General features: G+C 36.8%; 1 protein-coding gene across 1 annotated transcript; it reads left to right on the forward strand.

Moving 5' to 3' along the window:
- The first annotated feature begins 6,426 nt into the window (after positions 1–6,426).
- LOC149029192 (serine/threonine-protein kinase SAPK3-like) lies at positions 6,427–20,173 on the forward strand. Its single transcript, XM_089141111.1, has 9 exons — positions 6,427–7,027; positions 7,581–7,655; positions 16,383–16,484; positions 16,616–16,669; positions 16,796–16,888; positions 16,988–17,080; positions 19,231–19,335; positions 19,423–19,521; positions 19,603–20,173. Exons 1-9 carry the CDS (start codon positions 6,905–6,907, stop codon positions 19,870–19,872), a joined length of 1,014 nt encoding a protein of 337 aa, XP_088997237.1. The 5' UTR covers positions 6,427–6,904; the 3' UTR covers positions 19,873–20,173.
- The last annotated feature ends 3,950 nt before the right edge of the window (positions 20,174–24,123 follow it).

The following is a 24,123-nucleotide window of genomic DNA, read 5'->3' on the forward strand; positions in this document are numbered from 1 at the left end:
GGACGTGATCGAAATTGAACATAGACATTCAAAAACGGGATTTTTCCTTCTTCCTTATCTGAATATAATTCTTTTTTCCTCTTTTTCTTTCTTTAATCAAATCATAAATAGGAAATAAGATATTGAGGTATGCAAGGACTCTTTTCTTGATTTGGACTCTCTCAATAATATCTCTGTAGATTTGATTGATAATTTATAATCTCAGCCGTAGATCAAATTTGCCTTCTTTATCTCTTAAATATTTCGGAGTTGGCCCATAATCACATCTCTAGCCCATAATGCTCCAGATCAAACCCATTTTTGCATTTGAGAATTTGAATGGACCTCTTGACGTGTAAAATTGCATGATTCATACCCAAAACTCCAAATATTTGCTTAAATATTGAAAAGTCCTAAAATTTGCAAAAACAACATAAAACCCAAGGTAGCTCCACTCTAAGTGTGTAACATGGATGCTTTATGCCCTAAGATTTTACACATAAATGTGCTCATCAGCTGCCACCAATAGGAGCCATCAAAGTAGTCGAAACCTGTGTGTTGGTCGCACCACTGGTCATGATCTTCCCCATATATTTCCGAATCTGAACCATGTAGGGAAGGGTCCTTCATACCGAAGCACGGGTTCTCTTCCATTCCTGCAAAAGAATCTAAAAACATATCCCCCAAAGGGTAAGCTCAAAAGAACTTAGCAAGTAGTCCAATCACAATAAACATTTACACACAATCCAAAGCAATCTGCAATGATATGAGATAATGAATGCAAATATGCTTCTAACTCTATATATGTTAGTCTCTATTGGCAAACATGCTTTAAGTCATAACACCATACTCCTCTGGGTAGGTCTCAATCACTCTTCCCTTAACCTTCCTGGTATCTTGGGTTCTCCGTTGGTAATTGGGTCCAGCATCCTTCCCAGACATTCCATAGCTGAGGTTTAAGTCACCACTCTTTCACATCACCATTAGTCTAAGTATTGGCGCGTGTTCAGGGTTAATCTTAGCCCAATGCAAGTCATCTACTTAGGGTTAGATACTTCCATTCCTCACTTCTCGCGATCCTTTCAAGTATCCTTCCCCCTAGAGTCATCGTCTTCTTCCCGGCTACGTAGACTCTTAACCATAATGGTCATCCACAAATAGTAAACGGGAAGCTCTCATGTCCTTTCACGAGTTGTTTACTGGTCTTGAGCGCCCATGAGCCCGAGTCTACTACTGCAACCCTATCAATAAATGGCCGCCACAGTGTGATTCATGTCCTCTCACGGGTTGGTTACAGGTCTTGAGCACCCACAAATCCCCATTGTTGCCATGGGTCACTCAATCTCAATTCCCCTTCCGATAGGGTCAGATATGACAGGGGTTTCCCTAGCCAAACACTTCTAGACTAATCCTAGTTATGTCAACTAGTAGTCAAGGAAAGCGCCAAAGGGCACCATAGGAAAGCGTCCCATACCATCTCTACTGGTGTCCAGAGATAGAAACACCAAAAGGGCATTCCCCATTCCACAACTAAAACCTAGGCCCCAAAATGGCATTCCCCATTCCACAACTACAACCTAGGCATTCACATCATATCATGATTACACACGTGTCACATTATAGTCCAAATCACATTCACATCATTCACGATCAATTCCAGTATGTAATCATAATATGAATATACTATTGTAATTACAGAACTGAAACAATATATAAAAGAATGCTAAACAATAGCTAAATCATGCATTCAAATCATAACACAACAAGGCATGTAAATATGCATATTGTGAATGAACGTACTCACTTTGAGTTCCGAATTTGTAACCTTCAATGAGAGATTAGAGAACAAGACCAAAATCACATAAACAAGCTTAAACAAACATGTATAGATCATAAGAAACAAATCCAAAATATCAGAGTCGAAACGGAGACAAAACAGGGAGTTCATGTGTCCAGCAACTCCTTTGGTCGATGGTCCTTTGGTTGATGCATCAAGCAAGCAAGATCGACCAAGTAAACAGTGTACGGACATAATCTCCAATTTTGATCGAAAACTCGACTAAACACATCGGAACACTCCAAAATTAACAAAAAAAAATTCTAAAACAACATGTTAAGATTATGTATGAAGGTTTAACATCTAATAAGGCCATTGGAATAAAGTTCTTATAAAACACCTATTAGGCAAAAACCGTAGATCATCACTGAAAGGCTAGAATGAATGGGGATTCATTCAAAAGGATAGAAAATAGTAGAACAGTCATAGAAAACAACTAAGAAACAAGTCTAACACAGATTAGAATAGAAAAGTACAGTAAGAGTAAATCATGTTATCAACACTAGATCAAATACATGAAGAAACACCATATGACTTCAAGGAGAACATAGAGTGAATGGGGACTCACCCTAAGACAAAGGAAATAAGAGGTTGGGTCATTACAGCAGTGTAATACCTTCCTCACAATCAAAACATCAAGAGAATATAATAGAGAGAGTAGATCAGAGAAGAAAGAGATAGAATACCAACCTTGTAGAAGAGAAATCAAAGAGGAAACCTTAGTTGAATGCTTGGGGATCTTCCTTGGCTTGAGGAGGAGGCTCTAGGGTTCTTCTCATGTTCTTCAACAGTTGAGAAGCAAAATATTTAGGTCTACACCGAGGTTGCATATATATATATATATATATATATATATAAAGAGAGAGAGAGAGAGAGAGAGAGAGAGAGAGAGAGAGAGAGATCTAAAATCCAAAACTTCCAAAATTAGACAATTCTGTTTCCGGAGCTGCTTTGGTCGATGGTATTGACCAAGGGAGGATCGACCAAAGGGTCTCCTTTTGTCAACTTGCTAAATTTTGGATCTCCAGGGTCAAAACCAACACTTGGGCCTTCAACCAACTTAGGGAAAGGTCTGACCTGACTTCCTATGACCTTCCAAAGATGTTCACACTGTACTCAAAGTCAAACTTTCAAGTAAAACATCATTCAAATCACTTCTTCATCCAAAACAAACATGGTGTCTAGGCTAAGGTTAGGTGGGATTTCACATCAATACCCTTACTGAAAGGGTAGTAGCATGTATGGATAACCTAGCCATGCATCTAGACAACGAATAGTCATGATGTACAACAATTATGGCTAGGGGAATCAGAGGACAATGTCCCGTACCACAGCCCTTGATGTCCCAAGGTAGGAGTACCAAGCTAGTTATTCCCCAATTCATAGTCACACCAAACAACAACATTTCACAAAAGAAGTAAAATACAATACACATTATTCACAAATCATAATCAATAAGTAAACAAGTATGATAGTAAATACAATAAGATATAAAGTCATTCATATGCTTGGGGCAATTATCGAATCATCATAATAAGCAATACACTGACGTATGCAATTGTGTCCTTACCTGACTTGGTGGAAAAATATGGAAAGATGTGCTAAATTCTACAAGCAAGTACCCTAGCAGATCCCAGAAAAACCCTTGATTAAGATCATAAAGTTACATTAGAGTCTAGGATTCAAATTAGCATAAACAACTTCAAAACAAGCCTCTAGAACCCAACCGGTTGCTTAAGGCAATTGGTGAAGTTGATTGACCATCCTAAGTGACTGCTCCAGTCTTGGGTAGAATTCCATGTTCGAAATTCAAACTTTTGATCACCCATCTTCAATCTAATTTTAGGTTAATCTAAGTCTAAACCCATGTCCTTAGAACACCAAAGAAGTCACTCAAACTCCAGATCTCAGAAGGAAGATCTAGATCTACATCATCTTCTTTGATAAGATCCACAATTAAATCGGATATAAAATCCACTCCTCTTGGCATAATCTACTCGAGATCATCGATGGAAAAGAAAGATATTACTCCAATCCACCACAATAGAAATAGAGGAAGAATAAATACTCTCTAATAAGATGAAATTCAATAGATTAAGAGTGTCTAAACTTACCTTCACTTAGGATCCGAAAATCAAAGAAAACTCAAAAGATTCTCCACAAAAAAAGGCTCTCTTCCACCAACCACTTGTTCTCTGATTCTTCTCATTCCACAACAACTTTCAGGGAATAAAGTAATACGAAATTAGGTCGTGGAAGGCTTTAAATAGGGTGTCGGGGGCAAAATAGGATTTTTCAATGAAATTTTTCAATCAATCGTCAGGAGTGGTGGTTGCTTGGCCAATTGATAGCCTCAAGCAACAACCCCTAATATTTTTTAGTACTTGGGCTTTTTGCACTCCCAGTTGGTCCCCTAGCTCTACTTCAATGTTAACCAAGATGTGGAGGACTCTTACCTCATTCAAGGATATTTTCCAACTCGACTTTTCTCGCATTGGATATCCACTTATCCAATCCATTCGGGTTTCGACTAGATCTTTTTCCGGTTACCAATAAAGCAAGTTCTTTGTTAACTTCATCCAAATCCATGGACTTAAGGGCAAAAGCATGGGCTTCAATTCGAATGGCCCATAGTTTCTTCCGACTAGAACTTCGAGCACTCGGACCTGTAATTCGGATTTCGGGTTAGGAATATGGGGATTATTACATTTATAGTGCATTTGGCTACTTAATTCCATCAATGCTTACATGGACTTCGATTACAAATCCATGGAATCAAAATACGTAAGATCGTAGTTTATCAAAGTTAAGTACTATTTGGTTACCTTGATGCTATGAACTAATTCATCTTGAAAATTATCTAATTATATGAGCTAATGATTTTTCTCACTCAATGTCAATTTGGATATAGATTTAACCTCAAACTATGAGATCCAAAAAATTCCAATTTTAAGCCAAAATTCATAACTTCACATGATTCTTGATTCTCATGCAAAATATACAAGAGTAACCAAATGGTTATTAAGAACACCATTCATGATTCAACAGATTTGAAATCCGTGTAATCGCATAACCGAATGTGTTATTATTCTATCACTTGATCTTCTTCTACCCTGATTGCTACCTACAATAAAGGCACTACTACCTCCTCTAATGACCAGTCAAAATGTTATCAAATAATTAAGACAATGCCAATGATGGGTTAGTAAAGAGGTTAAAGACTCTACCTCCCACGGGGAGGTCTTGAGTTCGCACCCATTCGGCGGCATTAATTTGAGGATGTAATCGTGGTGCGTGCAAGTTGGCCCGGATGAAACTCATAAAAAAAATGTAAAAAAAAAAAAAGAAGTTAAATTTGGCAAAAAAAAATGATTGAGACAATGATGTCAATAGGAATAATATCATATCTACTTTTTCAATCTCAACATCAAGAGTAGATTATTTCATTAAAATCCCACACAATTAATCCATGCGATTATGCTCCAGTTACCAACAAAAAAAAAACCTTAAAAGAAAAAAGAAGAAAAATCATTTAAATGTCTTGTATGCATTAATAACAAATTCATACACATGAAGATTCACTTGCTTAAAGTGTTTAGATTTAGATGCCCTCTACAAATATAATACCTTCCATAGCCTAATACGCTAACGATTTAATAATAACATGTGACATGGTGATGCGACAACTTTAAACACTGGATGAATGAAGAATCCATAAGGAGTAGTAAGGAGTAAAGTTTCATACTTGTCATACAATTTTCTTGTATTTGCTATTTCGTCACATTTCTCTTGTACAAGGCAGAGTAGAAGTAATGCACAGATGTCCATTACTATTGTATGTTATCATAATCTTATCTCCTGCATTCAACTTGAGATATAAAAAATCAATTTTGTTAATAGGCGGACAAATAAATCAATAATTACACATCATACCTTTGTCTTCTTATATGTGTTCTTTAATTTAATTTTTTTGTTATTGAAAGTTGGAATACAAAATCTAGCCTAAGGATTTAAAAGTTAGAATTGCTTAAATCAGCAAGTCACCAACTCACCATACACTGAACTTGATCCGATTCTACCGTTCTCAATCGGCCGATTCGTGTTAAATTTCTGAGTCCGAATCCGAACAGATCTTCTAGAGGAATCGGATTCCTCCCTTGGCTTAGAGATTACTTCAACCTTGATTCCACCATAATCCATCTCTATGTCTAAGCGAAATTTCAAAGCGATGATTCCACTAACGTGCGCCGTTTCCTTTTTCCTTTTTGTTTTTTCGGGTTCATATTTTAGAAATTAGAACTTGGAAAAGCGTAGGGATCAACGTCAGCAGCCAACCATGATTGGTTTGATTCCTCTACTTTCTCGGCGAACACAGAATTTTCTCAAATTTCTTATTCCACCGTACCTCTTTCTTATCAAATCAATTCCGTTCTGGTATGGGTCCCACTCCATTTTCCTACCTTATATTATATGTGTGCGTCTTCCCAGGGAAATGACGGCCAAAGTTGTCCCATCGAGTGGGACCCACACTAATGCACAAAGTGGTCATTTCCGCATTTGGTAGTGTGACGGACAGCGACGTTAACCTCTACATACCTGAACCTTAAACGTACGCACTCCTCTGTCCTGTGCCCGCGTGTCAAGCAACGAAATCGAATTTACAGAACAGTCTCTCCCTATCGCTTTTTACTCTTTGGGTCTCTCTATCACAGTGTAGTGTCTGCGTCAATCTGAAAGCCCAGAAAGATTGGGAAGTGATCCTTTGTTCTTTACGTGTCCTGAAATTCCATGGGATTCAAGCTAACTATCAGATTTTTTCGAGGGGTTTTTTGATACAGCGACGTGGGTCGTGTGGGTGTTCCTTTTTGTTTCGTCGTTTTACATTTTATCATAAAAATAAATATGAATAATGGAGGCTTTAATCTTACTTAAGAGTGGTAGTTGAGACCATCCAAATCCGTTTCTGCTCTTCATATATGTGGATTCCTTGGTTTTAGTTTCTTCATCTGGTTGTCTTTTGCTTTTGAACTTTTTGAGTACTTGGTGGTCTGTGAGCATTTGATTTTGATTTTGGCGGCTTTGTTTGGGATGGAGGAGCGTTATGAGCCATTGAAGGATCTTGGGTCTGGGAATTTTGGGGTTGCGAGGTTAGTCAGAGATAAGAAGACCAAGGAGCTTGTTGCAGTCAAATACATAGAGAGGGGGAAGAAGGTAATGAGCCTGTTGATCTCGTCTCTTCTTAGGTTCTCTTGTCTGCTTTAGTAATAGCTTCTGTTCTAATTATGTTTTTGGTTGCTTCTCCTCTTGGACTTCATCTGGGTTATGCATGTCTTAATCTATTGAAATGGGTTACTGGGTTTTATTTTTTTCCCTTTCACTTGCTATACTAGCGGTTCTTGATCAAGTAATGACAATTTTGTCGTGAATTTCTGTGCTGTTATAATTTTGATTAATATATCTTGCATTTTAGACCTCTGTTCATGTAATTGGACGGGGATTTGACATTTTCTTTTTGGGCCTTTGATTTCGGTGTACAGCATATCTCATTTTACTTTTCTTTCAAAATCTTATGCTTTGTGTTAATTTGAATATCTTATTGTTAAATTGAGTGAGGTTGTACGATTTTCAGATTACATTTGAGTAGGATTTCCTGGTTCTGTTCAAAATTAACTTCCACTTGTTGTTCCCTTATTAGTAGTTATTGGGCTTTTAAGACTAATGGTTATGGAATTCTTTTTAATGTGAACCTTGTTTGAGGTTTCAGATTGATGAAAATGTTCAAAGGGAAATTATCAACCATAGGTCCTTGAGGCATCCGAATATCGTTCGGTTCAAGGAGGTAAGAGATTGAAAATCCTTTTCTTTCCTGGCTCATACTTTGAATACGATTTCTTCTGTTAGAAAAGGAAACTATAAGGGAATGTTTGCAGACAATTAGGATGGTAGATTCTTCCAAAACCAAATGTTAACATTGATGGTAGATTCTTCCAAAACCAAAAGTTGACATTCTTATGGCATGATCAGATTTTTCTTAATGGCATTATCTGTTATTCTAGCAATTTTAATGTCCATTTCTGTTAAATTGGCATTTGTGGAGGATTAAGGATTTGGTGTTTAAAGTTGGCTTCAACTGCCACAATTGCTAGTTGTCCGGTCTCACCAAATGAATTGAAGAAACAGAGGAGTTCAACCATTGGAGGTTCTTATGCAGTTACGTAATTGAGTTCTGAACTGTACCTCACTCTAGAAACCAAGGTCCAGTTTTTATGTCGGCAATTGAGATCTGCGATCTTATCTTTAACCATAACAGCTGAAATGACAAGACTTGATTGTTTGATGCTTCACTCTATTTGTATTTATCACATTGGAGCCAAGCTGAAAACTTAGGTCACTTGTTAGATGGATAGGTACAAGCATTGGATATTGTATTTTTGAGTGACATTATTTAACTTTAACATGATTTTTTTCCCCCCTGTGTTTATGAGTTGGACTTATTTGTTGTTCTATTTTATACCCGTCCATGTGGACTGTGTAGGATGATGGAGGTTGGTTGATGACACTTTTAGATTGGTGCATTTCATATAAAACATAGAGATGATACAAATTATAAATACAGTTTGTTCAAAGTTCTATTTTTGTGCATGTCGTACAACCTTGTTGGTCAATCTTCAGAAACCTGGGTAGCTTCTCTATTTTCTGCTTTTGATTTATGATTTATGAAAAGTAATTCTTTGTCATATGTCCTGATCACAAACAAAGAGATATTGGCTTCGAGTGAGGTTGGTGAAACCTCTACCATATCTCCAATCTAATGCCAGGATTGAGTCCAGCAATTTATGGTTATTTTGAGAGTCAGCCTAATCTGGATTTAACCATACCACACTTTATATTTGAACTCCTACTGAGTGCTGAACTAAGGTTCTGGTTTATGTCTTTTTATGAATTAGTACCTATGTTATTTTCATCAGTTCGTCCATTAGGAATTTGGGTGGTTGATTAGGTAAGCTACAATTTTGTCTTGAATTAATCAGTACCTTGATTCCATCTACTGATCAATTTAACTCTTTTTTTTTCCTGTTAAATACCCTTTTCAGCACATACTGAAGGTGGGAGTCCTGTTGTGATAGGAATGTGAACCATAGGAGAATTTCCATGCCTCAGATTTTCTTTTAGAGGGTCATTCCAGACTTATATGTCATCAATTCCTTTCAGCTTTACTGGAAAATATAGATGAAGGGGTGTTTTCTTATGAAAATTCATGGCATTGGAGATGCATTGGAGTTCAAAATAAGATCAGTATTATCTCTTCTACGATGCATTGAATTTAGCATTTACATTGAGTAATACTGATTTTGAGATGCACCTCAACACTATTGCATCATTTGATGCTTTATCCTGTGAAATGCTAACACTAACACCAAGACATATTCAGTTTAATAAACGGATAACATTAAAAGGGGTTTAATGTCAACTATGCATGTTGATTACCATGAGAAAATACGAATACCAACAGGAAGTAAGGAAACTGTAATTGCGGGTGTCTTATACACAGATAGATCAAATGACAACACTATCTAAGTTCATCCAACATATTAACTTTTTCCAGTTTCAATTTGGCCATGGGTTTTGCACCTGTTAAATAAATTATGAACTAGTGTTCAAGATGATGCAGTTTGGCTGCATAAAAACAGCCTTTGGTGTAGGATTCCTTCCCCCACCGGCACCATAAGGTATGGGGGATCTCCCTACACTAGTTGCTAAAATAGGTTAGGTTCTTTGATTTTGAACTAGTTAATTAGCCTATGATTGTTTTATTTGAGAGTTATCCTGGATTTGTTAATTTTCTCTTAAAGGATCTAGGCCATTGTTTCCTTTCTTTGCATCTCAATTGCAAAGAACAGCTTGGAAGTTTTCAGCATAATAGGTAAAGGGTAGATTTCTAAATTTTCAAGGGCCAGATGAGACCATGAAGATGTGTGAAGAGGCTGGGGCAGTATTGGGAGCCCCTACATTTTCTGAATAGTCAAGAATGAGTTATTAGTTTGTTACCTAATTTTGTAAATTGAGGTACTTTTTGTTTTGTTCCTATTTTGAGGGCTACATTTTCATTGTAGCATTGGTTTAAACCTTTTTATGTTGACCTGGTTCTGTCTAGTTCAGTTTTATAACTGATTCAAGCTTCATGTTTGACTTAGCAAACAAGGGACAGCAGCTTCTATTAATAATCTGATCCTCGTAACTTTTCTTTGCTTGATTTGAGGCCCTAAAATCGTGTTTGTAAACTTGATTCTTGTTGAATTTTGAAGTTTAATTTGATGTATTCTCAGTTGGATTAAGGGTCAATTACTATGATCTGTCAAAGAACCAACTCAAACGGGATCAAGAGATAGGGTAACTTGAAAAATAATTAGCGGACACAAAGGTTGGCAAAGAATGGAGGGGTGAGGAGCATAGTTATCGAAGTGTTGCCAAGGCGTCAAGAGACAAAGTGTACATTTTTTGATGATATGTTTTACCATGGCCTAGAGACAAAGTGTACATTTTTTGCATACATAAAAAGTGGGCCATCGCCTTGGCGAGCAGCGAAGTTTTTTTCCGATCGAAACTGAGAAATGCAAAATATCGGCGAGATTTTGTCGATATATCACCATAAATCGCTTTTCTCGCGATGTATCATTGAAATTGACGATATATTCACAAGTTCTCACAAAATATCGTGTTTTTTTTTTTTTTTTTTTAATTTAACTGCACTCATGTATCACTGTCGCTGTCAGTTTCAACATTATATTTTAACTTTTTCTTACATTAATTATTAATACTTGTTGAAAACCCAACCTAGCTTTTCACCCTTAGGTAGTTCCAAACTCCATTTCAAATTTTAAATGAAAATGTATTCTTATTTGACGGACCTGGTAATGGAGGTTTTGATTCATTAATGTCCCTCGTCCCTAATATATATATGTTGTATATCTACATAGATAAGCAATGTGTCTAATCAAATCCTTTTAAAATATTTATAAGAACACTTTTTCAATAATCATGTTTTGGATTGGAAAGAGTGAAAGACTAAAAAACAAAGGGGCGAACCGGGCAAAATTTCTGGCAAATATCAGTCAAAATTTTGGTGATATTCGCTAGTTTGACAGTTTCTCCAAGTGGCAAACTGGCAAATTTTGCTGAAAGTTCTCACCTTGATCTATGCGGCAAGTATGCATATGACGCCTTGTGTGTTAAGCTATTGCTTTTTGACATTTTGTATTTAGATTTCACTTTTGGGTTTTTTTTTTAAATTTATTTTAAATGATCAAAATTTATTCCACAACCTTCTAGTTGTTACCATCATGGTAGAAGATCTCGCTCTCGAGAGAGATCTCGCCACCTTGAAAAAGAGAGATCTCGGTCGAGATATACAATTTTTTTGCGTCAACTCGGTGGCCCATCTCGGTGGGTTTTAGGGTCCCAATTGGGTTTGGTATTTAGCTTATTTAAGGCCTTTTGAACACGTTGGTGGCCTTGGATTTGTCATAAACAACCCTATGTATGATTTCTAAGTCTACCCATAGTGTGAAACCGAAATGTAGTAGGATTAAGGAATGCAATGTTATACAACATGTAATATAGAACCTTTAAAGCATATAAATGAAAAGCAAGTATATCAAATGCATCAACTAACTTCAATGTTATCAAAATTCCATCCATATGAGTATCATAATCTCAATTTTCAAGAATAAAATAATTATACAACCATTAGAAGTTCTATATAAGTAGAGAATGATTGATCTTCCTTGTTGTAGATGTGTTAAGAGTAGTTGCAAGTGAAAATTCAGCCAAAATCCACAAAAAAAAAGCAAAAATTGAGAGTTCCAGCGAGATCCAGGGCGAGATATGGCGAGATATAGCAAGATATGGCGAGATCTCGAGCGAGATATCCCAACTCGCAGATCTCGACCTCCATCTCGTCTCGCCAAGTGGAAAAACGAGATATCTCGCGAGATCTCCCACCATGGTTACCATGGAACTTATGTTAATCAACAATCTTGTGGTTACACAGAAATACTCAAGTCAAGCTAATGAGATTGCTTATTAAGCTTTATTATCATCAACATTCTTTTTAGAACGGGGGATTTTTTTATTCTGGGTATGGGGATATTATGTAATATACCATCTGGTAGAATCAACCCACGACCTCTTTACTAAGAGTTGTTGGTCTTACAAGACAAGCAAACTTGAAATCGTTTTATTATCATCCCCATTGCCATTGGCAGTCATGATCAGCTATGTTGAGCCGCCATATGTTGCAGAGGGAGGAGTATATGGTGGGCAATGCGCCAAGCATGCCTCCTTGGTTGGTGCACATGCATTCCCACCTTTAATCGTTTGACAACACCAGCAAAGTTTCAAACAAAAAGGTACATGGTTGCACGGCGTAAGAGTCATTTTACTACTTTCGCCACTGCGGGTCTGCATCATCTTCCTCATGTCCCAGCTGCAGGGGTGTTCTCGGGGGCAGTGCTACTTGCTGCATTGCTGCTGTTAATGTGAAGTGCGAGCATCAGAACTGTGAAGAGCATCAAGTTGAACCTTGCAGCCATTGGAATATTAGCGATCAATCTTTGCCTTGTTGCACTTCCAGAATCAGTGATTAGGATAAGCACAGAGAAGAAGAAGAAAGAAGACCGAGAAGAAGGGAGAAGAGAAAAGATGAAGAGAAGACAAGATGGATGGATGAAAGTTGTAGGTATCTCTCCCTCTGTTAAGATAGCTTTATTTATATAAAAAGATTACATAGATATGAACAGAATTTTCTCTCCATTTTTCAAAAAATAGAAAGACTGAAAAGTAGTAACTACAGTTCATTTCAAATCTGATTTAAATCTAAGATTTCCTAAACTAATTGCATAGGAAATCTGCGGCAGTCTTAGTTTTGAATCTGATTTATGGGAAACTAATGCAAGATATTCATGGCTCTTATGTTGGTCAAGAGTCTTGTGGCTATTTTAGGAAAGATATATGTGGGACGACTTTTATTTTACTTCTAGATTTGGCACTGATTTATTTCCAGATTTCCTATGTAATTGGTTTAAGAAATCTTAGATTTAAATCTGATTTGAAGTGAGCTATAGAAGTAACCATTTTTAGTCTTTCTATTTTTTGGAAAGTGGACAGAATATTCTGTCCAGATCTATGTAATCTTTTTATTAAATAAGGGCCTGTTTGGTTACCTGAGTCTGGAGATTTCAAATCTATAAATTTCAAATCTATAGAATCATAATTTATAAAATTAAATGTTTGGTTGTGGAATGAAATCTATGGATTCATCCTAAAAAATTATTTGATAAACATGATTTTTGTGAATATGCAAATGTATAGCTTTTTTGAAATCTCTGGATTTCACCCTTTACCCATAAATCTACAGATTCACGTTTTTAGTGTAAAAAGGTGAATCTATAGATTTCATAAATCTAGAGATTTTTACAACCAAACGGGTATAATTCTCAGATTCATGAATCCAGAGATTTGAAATCTCTGGATTCATGTAACCAAACAGGCCCTAAAGCTATCTTGAAAGAGGGAGAGATTCACTGAACTCTCATCCCTCCTTTTCGTCTTTTCTTCATCTTTTCTCTTCTTCCTTCTCATCAGTTTTTTTCTTCTTCTTCTCTATGCTTAACCTAGTCACAGATTCTGGAATTGTAACAATTACGACTCTTAATATTTGTTTGGCTATAAACAGAATTATATAAGAGTTATTGTGCTATTTATGCCACATAAATATGTTTGTATAGAAAAATGTATACTAGAACCCTTAGTTTGCCAAATTAGTGTGTTATGACCAAGGTGTGAAATTTTGCAAAATTTTGCCTTGGTTTTGGCAGATTTTGATCCCCCATTTTGGGGGGTATTTTGGGCCCAAATTTGGTGTCTACCCTAATTTGATGCCAATACTTGATAAATTTGAATTATTTCTTATAAATTCTTCGATACAAATTCTCTTTCCTAGCCACATTTAACATGTTACCCTATGAGAGCTAAATCATTGGACATAATTGGAAAGATTACCGGTTGACCTTGAAGATTCCATTACAGAATCCCTTCATAATTTGAGTTGTTTTCATAAGTTTTTTCATGTATATACTCTTCCTTAACCATATTGGCACATTGCCTTTTGAGGCCTAAATCACTGGGATATAATTGATAATATTGCTCATTGATCTTGAAGATTTAGCTACAAAATGTCTTCTTAATTTGAATTATTTCCATAAATTATTCTATGTAGATTCTCCTCCCTAACCACATTTGGCACATTGCCTTTTGAGGCTTGAATCATTGGGGCAGAATTGGTAAAATTGTCCATTGACCTTGAAAGATTCTGCTATAGAATTGCGCGAGAAAATCGCCTAAAATTTGTGAGAAATAGTTAAAATATCACAAAAAATCGAGATATCGGCGATATATTGGTCGATTTGGCAATTTTGAACAAGATATCGACGATATTTCGACGATTTCAAACGAGATATTGCCAATATTTCAGCGATTTCTTGCTTATCTCAGTTTCATTTGGGAAACAATTTTGGTAGTCACCGAATCGGCTGAAATTCAGCGACATGTTTTACCATGGTTATATGACTTAATTTGAGAGAAGTTTGAGAGAAGTTGTAGAATAAGAGTCAAGAGAGAAACAGAGTCATTTAGAGAAGAAGAGAGACAGAATTAGGGTAATGAAACTTCAATACTCATTGCCTTCTTGGGGTTCCTATCCCCAGTTAAATACATCCTCTGTCAATACTGTTTGGTCTAGGGATTGGTGATGATTGTGGCAATCATTGAACAAAAAATAAAAACAAGTGGGGTCTGGTCCCCCTTACTAGGTATATTCCTTCAGGTATGCTCCCATCCTCACTAATCTACGTGGGGTGGTGTGACCTTGGTGTCCACTTGTGCTCCACTTGGCTTCTCTTGTCACCCCCTTCGCTGTGAGATACATATCACAATGCCATATGGCCATCTAACTGACATGGAACTTAGGGGAGCTTTCAAGTACCGTGGTTGCTTTGCTGCTTTGTTAACTATGATGTGGAGGAAATGAAGAGAATAGTTTTTTTTCAAGTTTGAAAGCAAATCAGATGGGAAATAGTTGGTCTCTTGAGAAAAATAGGGTACTGGGTTATGTATTAAAACTTTGTTATCAATTCCCAAGAATCCAGTGGGTGGACTGGGTCAAAACTTGAATCAAATCTAGGGTGGGATATATGGGATGATGTTCTAGTGGGGATGCAACAGTGATTGAAGTAGATCTAGGTTTTTGGGTGGGGATTCTCTAAAAGTTGATCCCACTAATGTAAGGGATCTTTCTGGAATGAAGGCCTCAATGAGATGGTTCTGTGGCTGTAATTTGGACAGGAACTGATGGCTAATTCCAATTTTTAGAGGATTTCAAGGTCTGTCTCGAAAGTGGATTGATGGGGGTTCGTAAAATGATCAAGAAAACAGAAAGAATGGGGAAAGAAAGGGTGGGTATGAGTTTGATCTTCCACTTACCTCACTTTTTATGTGATTCAATGGGCGAATCTTCAATCACAGGCTAATTTCACAGCCGGAACTGGAATTCAGAGTTTGAACACCTAAAACATTAAGCCCCTAGACTTTAACCACCAGGGAAACAGTACTTGAACTTTAAACACCAACCACAAACAGCAACCTGGAATTAAAACACTAGAATCTAGCTATCTAGAATAGATATGAGAAAGCAATCTCTCAAAAGAGAAGGAAGGCAACAGCCAGCAATTGCACTCGATGAGTACTGATTAAACTTAATCTATTTTTACTCTTCCCATTGTGGAGTACAAATAGTGGCTGAAGGCAGCCAATCAGGAAGTCCTATTACTGATTGGAATTGACCGAACTGACTTCACAAATAAAACTAATCCTCCCATGCTTGGAGGTGTAAACCAGGTCATGATTACAAGCTAATAGAAAATATGAAGTGATTTAAATATCCTTACTTAAGTTGGACCAAAGAAATAAATAATTGAACCAGAACTGAACGATGTTTCACTTGATATAGGAACTACGATACTGCTGCTACCACTGCTGTTAGTAGTACTAGTTGGGCAGCTTCTTCTTGGACGGATTGTGGATGTAGTCCTTTGGCGCTGCATCATTTTTAATTAAGCTCTTTAACATGGACAAGGTAGTACAAATTTGAGCTTACTTGTGGATATTTTTTGCAAAGGCTGGAATAATATCCTCTTGTGTTTGTGCTTCAGTGATTATTTCATTCAAGTCCAAGAATCTATGTATGTGTTTGTGTACTACAACTTATCCATTGCTTTAGAAGGTGGTCTCTGCTTCTCATTTGGGCTTTCCTTTTGTGGAAGTACAGTTGCTTCAAAAATATCATGGATGTTCTTCCCTCACTTCCATATCAATTTTCTTCTCACCTTCACTAGTATTTGCTGGTGTTTGAATTCTTATTAAATAGATTTAAAAGTTAGCCACAGAAAGACTGTAATTGGATAATTTTTCTAACAGTAAAGATGCCATGAATGAAAACTTTTTCCTGCAGGTCCTCTTGACGCCAACACATTTAGCTATTGTCATGGAATATGCAGCTGGTGGTGAACTCTTTGAGAAAATATGCAGTGCTGGCCGTTTTAGTGAGGATGAGGTAGTGAGCACAGATCTGTATTTTCTTAGTCTGTAGAGTTCTCTTATATTGAATCTACGATTCTTTGGATGCACACCAAATGTTTCACTTTTAGTCCCCAGCCCAATTCTAACAAATTCCATATGCATCAGGCTAGATTTTTCTTCCAGCAGCTAATATCTGGAGTCAGCTATTGCCACTCTATGGTAGAGTTCATCCTTTTCTTATGTCTGGGACTAGATTCTAGTCCTATTATGCAAGGTGGTGGTTTTGTCATTTTTTGGCAGTTCCTTTCCTTTCTAATGTGAATCTTCATCCTTCTTTTATGACAGCAAATTTGCCACAGGGACCTGAAACTAGAAAATACACTTCTGGATGGAAGTGCAACACCACGCCTGAAAATATGTGACTTTGGTTATTCCAAGGTGAGCGATATCATTACTTTGCAGTCCCTCTTGGTGCTGATCATCTGTGAACATTTCTGTTCTTCATATTTTTATTGGTTGCTTCCCTATCTGTGTCAGTCTGCCATATTGCATTCTCAACCCAAATCAACTGTCGGAACACCAGCATACATTGCCCCTGAGGTCTTGTCACGAAAGGAGTATGATGGCAAGGTATTATTTACTCTCTCTTTTGTATGTAGAATGTGGTCATGGAATCTGTTTGATTTTGCACTCATGCTTCTGCTTGGTTATTGCTTATGGCTGTAGTGGGTGTACAGATTGTGCATAGTTATGTATATGCTAAGGCAGGAAAACTCAAATTCCTACCTGAGTGCCTATATCTTCCAACTTCCATGTTCATCTATTGGCTTAAGAAACTTGTGGTACTGTTTTGTATTTAAATGAAATGTTTATTTAACAAGTATTACAGAACCCCTTTAGATGATATGACTACTACATTCAGAATCAATAGAAAATCAAAATTTACAAAATTGAATATATTGATGCCCCTCATATCCATCTTTCGATGTTAGCAGTTACTAAATCACACATTTACCATTATAATTGAGTCAGCAATACGAATATTCATGACTGAAATAATGAGTCTAGACTGGATAAAATGCAAAGAATTGATATTCTACCAGTCTCAATAGCTCTGACTACTTGTATCATGGCACAATTGGTAAACATGCCTAGAGCTCCTAATCGCAAAGCTCTTATCCTTCCAATCCATTCCCACTGACTCAATAGTTAGTGGAGTTTGAAAGATGGTTGGTAGAAATCCATTTGTGCAGGTAGTAAAACACCTACACTATTTTGAATTTGTTACATTGATCACCAAAGGTCGAACTCGGTGCAGCAATAAGGTTTCTCTATTGCAACATATTAATGGTTGTGGGTTTGAACAAGGAAACAGCCTCTCCCCAAAAAGTGTGCATAAATATTCCCCTCCCAGACACTGCAGTGCAGGGAGCCTTGTGCACTGTATATGCCTTGCCACCTTGATCACCAAGGAAAGGCCCTTTTGAGTAAATAGTCTATCTTTTTGTTTAGTAAGAGATCCGGGAAGAGAAATTGGGGGATTGAATAGTCTCTGTATATATGGGCTAATGCCTAGGATTGCACATATAAACAGATGGGATCAAAATAGGATTGAAGGGTAATTGATTTCAATTATATGAATTAATTCCATATAAACTTAATTGACCATAAATCAGAAACTATTTAATTAATGTTCTTGGTAATATGGTCAACAAGAAATATGTGCATTTGACTAGAGAAACAGGATTTTGTAGCTTACTCCATTTAGTTGGATATAGTTCCACAACGTTTTTGAAACCCAATCTAATCATGAGATTTTTTTCCCCATCAAGAACCTTAGAGAAATAACAACGGGGGAGGGGGGTGACGTTGGGGGGGGGGGGGGGGGGGGAAGAAGAACAGTAGTGAGAAAGGCAGGCCCTATATCTGCTCTTCTACATCTAATTGTCATTTTGTCTTTATTACAGAATACAGACACCCAAAGAAAACTAATGAGAAGAATAAGAAAATTCCTCTGCATTTAGTGGTCAAGAAACTCAAGACCATGCTTCTGATGCAGCACAGTGTTGGACTGACCAAATCTATTTGGGAACCTAGATCAAGAATCAGTTCCATATATGGTTTTTCGTCCGATAGATGTTTGAATTTTTATATTTATTTTATTAAGACTATCATGTAAGTGTTTAATTTTGGTAGGATACTTAGTAATAGTATTAGTTTTTTAAAATTTTCGGAGTCTGAATATAGTTGTTTTCTTATTTTATATGCTGCATCGAGGATGGAAGAGGATGAATCTAATTGTGATTTGACTAGCATGAGGGTTGTGTCTTTATCCATACTTCTCCTCCCTGCCTTCCTAAGCCAGTTGTTCTCTCTCCCCATGTAGCTTTGTTTCTTCTCAGGTTCCCCCTCCATTTACCTTTCTCCTGTTGTTTCCTTCTTGTCTGCTTATTTTGTGCTCCATTAGCATCATTTTTGTGCGATGTGGGTGATCTTCTTGTTGTAGAAGTTTGACCTAAAATTTGATGGCTTTGGTTGGTGACTGTAAAGCCATTTACGTTAATGTATCAGAGGCCATTCTACTGCATCTTGGACGGTTCCTGTTACTCCACACCCACCTGAAGATGATTTGGTGGGGCCATGAAGATGTTCAACAACTAAATGCATGGGACAGTACAATGCCTGTCATGTTATTGTTTTCCCCTCCTCCGAGTGTTTACTATATTGGCTACCTTCGGAAAGGTATCTAACTGATCATGATGCATTTAATGTAATTGCAGATTGCAGATGTCTGGTCCTGTGGTGTTACATTGTATGTGATGTTGGTCGGAGCATATCCATTTGAGGATCCTGACGATCCTAAAAATTTCAGGAAGACAATCAGTGTGAGTCCTATAAATTCATTATAAGGATCAAACCTTTATGCATAATTGGAGTCCCTACTGACTTTACACCTTTGACATGCTTAACAGAGAATAATGAGTGTACAGTATTCTATACCTGACTATGTACATGTCTCTGCTGACTGCAAGCAACTCCTCTCTCGAATTTTTGTTGCCAATCCCTCAAAGGTAGCATTCTGTATCTTACTGTTGACATATCCTAAACTTAAGATCTTGAACTAATAATCTGCCTATTTCTTCTCGCTTAAGAGGATTACCATCCCAGAGATAAAAAAGCATCCTTGGTTTCTTAAGAACTTGCCAAAAGAATTTATTGAAGGTGATAAAGTTGATGCAAACCATGATCAACCCTCTCAAAGTATTGAAGAAACAATGAGGATTATACAGGAGGCACGGAAACTACCGGAAAGTTCCAAAGTTGAAGGTATGTCTTCTTTAGGGGTAGTGGAACCTGAAGAAGTAGAGGCCGACGGTGAATCTGAAGCTGAAAAAAATGGTGACTTCGTAACCCCGGTGTGAGCAAGAGTCATGCCAAGCAACATTGGGATGAGAGATGTGATTAGTTTGCACTTGCAGTAGTCTGTAATCTCATCCATAAGGGAATGCATTGTACATTGTTGACTGTGCTGCAGAACTTTTCGTTTTTCTTTTTTTTCTGGGGATTTGCTTGAATGTGAATTAATTTGTTGTAATTGTAGTGTGGTTCAAAATTATTTGTTTTGGAGTGTATTGAATTGCTTGTGGAGTTGTGGGGGTGTGCTTTGTATTTTCTTTCTACTAAAGTGGCAAAAGATGTTGTAGATTTAATCATTTCTTACTCATTTATCTTTTTCACAGGTTCTTTATGATATTATTTCTTCTTAATCAGCAAGCATTCTTTCTCCAAGTGCTAATAAGATGGTTAACTGTTTACCAAAAAAAATAAATAAATAAATAATATGGTTAACTTGATGAATAATAATATTGGGTCTGCTTGAAGCTAAAGCAAGCTTGATGGGAGATACTGTTGGCTGATGATGCTGGTTTATTAATCTTTAGGGTTTGATTGGATTAGTTAATTTGGATCATCTGGGCCTTTGATGACCCAAACTTGGCTGGCCTTTGCCTGAGTACGAACAGGGGCTGTGTTGGTTATTTTCAACCTTAGAGTGCGTTAGGGATGACAAATGCAATCCCTGAGTCTAAGGTTGGGCTAGGTTAGGGTTAAGGTCTTGGCCTAACCAACTAGACTTTGATTTTATACTGATTTTTCACTTTAACCTTCTGATTGTTCCAGTCACTATTCATATAGTACTTCTTTAATTTTTTTTTTAATACACAGAAGCAGGGTTTGAAGTTTAGGTTAGAAATTCATCTGAAATCTCAAAGACTCCACTAAATGCATAATTTGAGAATGGAATTAGGACCTTAGGGTTGATCTTGGATCCCTATTAGAGATAACTAAAGATGACAGTGAGATCCCATTGATTTTCCCAAGAAAAGTCCCTAAAAATGAGCTTAGAAACAAGGTTATGATTGGGCAGATTAATCTATGCTTAATAATTGGACCATAACTTGGTCGTTCTAAATCCAAATTGTAAACTAAAAACCAGTAAATTAGTAATATAAAATCTACTCATCATTATCTAACCATCAAAACTGTCCCAAACTTTAGGAATCATCCCCATATGGCAATACCGAATCTCCGCTCAAAGTTTCATCTGCATCTAGCCATCATAAACCCTTAGTTTCAGGTTCAAACAAGCTGTTGCTTTGAAAACTTGCAACTTCTTCTAGAAGAATACACAAAGGTCATCTTCACAGAGAAGCTGCACAGCCCGGTTTGACCATTGGGTCCTCATCCTCATACCCTCCTAACAAATCCATTTGAATTTGGTTGCAATCTGACAACCGGATTTTCTGAAATTTCCCTTCTACCTATCAATTCATTTTTTCTACTAGGAACCCTCTCTGATTTCCAAATTTGATATTGGTTATGTACTTCTGTTTACCCTCTAGGAAGACTGGTCCCTGGATCCTAATCATTTTAGTTCTACATCACATGAAAAACCTGGATTTGTTAATTTTCACTTAAAGGATCTAGGCCACTGTTTCCTCTCTTTGCATCTCAATTGCAAAGAACAGCTTGGAAGTTTTCAGCATAATAGGTAAAGGGTAGATTTCTAAATTTTCAGGGGCCAGATGAGACCATGAAGATGTGTGAAGAGGCTGGGGCAGTATTGGGAGCCCCTACATTTTCTGAATAGTCAAGAATGAGTTATTAGTTTGTTACCTAATTTTGTAAATTGAGGTACTTTTTGTTTTGTTCCTATTTTGAGGGCTACATTTTCATTGTAGCATTGGTTTAAACCTTTTTATGTTGACCTGGTTCTGTCTAGTTCAGTTTTATAACTGACTCAAGCTTCATGTTTGACTTTGCAAACAAGGGACAGCAGCTTCTATTAATAATCTGATCCTCGTAACTTTTCTTTGCTTGATTTGAGGCCCTAAAATCGTGTTTGTAAACTTGATTCTTGTTGAATTTTGAAGTTTAATTTGATGTATTCTCAGTTGGATTAAGGGTCAATTACTATGATCTGTCAAAAAACCAACTAAAACAGGATCAAGAGATAGGGTAGCTTGAAAAATAATTAGTGGACACAAAGGTTGGCAAAGAATGGAGGGGTGAGGAGCATAGTTATCGAACCGTTGCCAAGGCGTCAAGGTATTTAGGAGGCCCAAGGCGATGGCCCACTTTTTATGTATGCAAAAAATGTACACTTTGTCTCTAGGCCATGGTAAAAGATATCATCGAAATTTGAAAATTTCAGTCGTTTTGGCAAGTAGCGAAGTTTTTTTCCGATTGAAACTGAGAAATGCAAAATATCAGCGAGATTTTGTCGATATATCACCATAAATCACTTTTCTCACGATGTATCACTAAAATTGACGATATATTCACAAGTTCTCACAAAATATCGTGTTTTTTTTTTTTTTTTAATTTAACTGCAATCATGTATCACTGTCGATGTCAGTTTCAACATTATATTTTAACTTTTTCTCACAGTAATTATCAATACTTGTTGAAAACCCAACCTAGCTTTTCACCCTTAGGTAGTTCCAAACTCCATTTCAAATTTTATAAATGAAAATGTATTCTTATTTGACGGACCTGGTAGTGGAGGTTTTGATTCATTAATGTCCCTCATCCCTAATATATATATGTTGTATATCTAAATAGATAAGCAATGTGTCTAATCAAATCCTTTTAGGATATTTATAAGAACACAATAATCATGTTTTGGATTGGAGAGAGTGAAAGACTAAAAAACAAAGGGGCGAACTGGGCAAAATTTCTGGCAAATATCAGCCAAAATTTTGGTGATATTTGCTAGTTTGACAGTTTCTCCAAGTGGCAAACTGGCAAATTTTGCTGAAAGTTCTCACCTTGATCTATGCGGCAAGTATGCATATGACGCCTTGTGTGTTAAGCTATTGTTTTTTTACATTTGTATGTGTTAAGCTATTGCTTTTTTACATTTGTATTTAGATTTCACTTTTGGGTTTTTTTTTTTAATTTATTTTAAATGATCAAAATTATTCCACAACCTTCTAGTTGTTACCATGGAACTTATGTTAATCAACAATCTTGTGGTTACACAGAAATATTCAAGTCAAGCTAATGAGATTGCTTATTAAGCTTTATTATCATCAACATTCTTTCTAGAACGGGGGATTTTTTTATTCTAGGTATGGGGATATTATGTAATATACCATCTGGTAGAATCGACCCACGACCTCTTTACTAAGAGTTTTTGGTCTTACAAGACAAGCAAACTTGAGATCGTTTTATTATCATCCCCATTGCCATTGGCAGTCATGATCAGCTATGGTGAGCCGCCATATGTTGCAGAGGGAGGAGTATACGGTGGGCAATGATCCAAGCATGCCTCCTTGGTTGGTGCACATGCATTCCCACCTTTAATCGTTTGACAACACCAGCAAAGTTTCAAACAAAAAGGTACATGGTTGCACGGCGTAAGAGTTATTTTACTACTTTCGCCACTGTGGGTCTGCGTCATCTTCCTCAAGTCCCAGCTGCTGGGGGTGTTCTCGGGGGCAGTGCTACTTGCTGCATTGCTGCTGTTAATGTGAAGTGCGAGCATCAGAACTGTGAAGAGCATCAAGTTGAACCTTGTAGCCATTGGAATATTAGCGATCAATCTTTGCCTTGTTGCAATTCCAGAATCTGTGATTAGGATAAGCACAGAGAAGAAGAAGAAAGAAGACCAAGAAGAAGGGAGAAGAGAAAAGATGAAGAGAAAACAAGATGGAGGGATGAAAGTTGTAGGTATCTCTCCCTCTATTAAGATAGCTTTATTTATATAAAAAGATTACATAGATATGGAAAGAATTTCTCTCCATTTTTCAAAAAATAGAAAGACTGAAAAATAGTAACTACATTCATTTCAAATCAGATTTAAATCTAAGATTTCCTAAACTAATTGCATAGGAAATCTGCGGCAGTCTTAGTTTTGAATCTGATTTATGGGAAACTAATGCAAGATATTCATGGCTCTTATGTTGGTCAAGAGTCTTGTGGCTATTTTAGGAAAGGTATATGTGGGACGACTTTTATTTTACTTCTAGATTTGGCACTGATTTATTTCCAGATTTCCTATGTAATTAGTTTAGGAAATCTTAGATTTAAATCTGATTTGAAGTGAGCTATAGAAGTAAACATTTTTAGTCTTACTTTTTTTTGGAAAGTGGACAGAATATTCTGTCCAG

This window comes from Hakea prostrata, chromosome 1 (assembly GCF_041222555.1).
Source record: "Hakea prostrata isolate BN-2017 chromosome 1, UWA_Hpros_2, whole genome shotgun sequence".
In the NCBI taxonomy this organism is placed as follows: Eukaryota; Viridiplantae; Streptophyta; class Magnoliopsida; order Proteales; family Proteaceae; genus Hakea; species Hakea prostrata.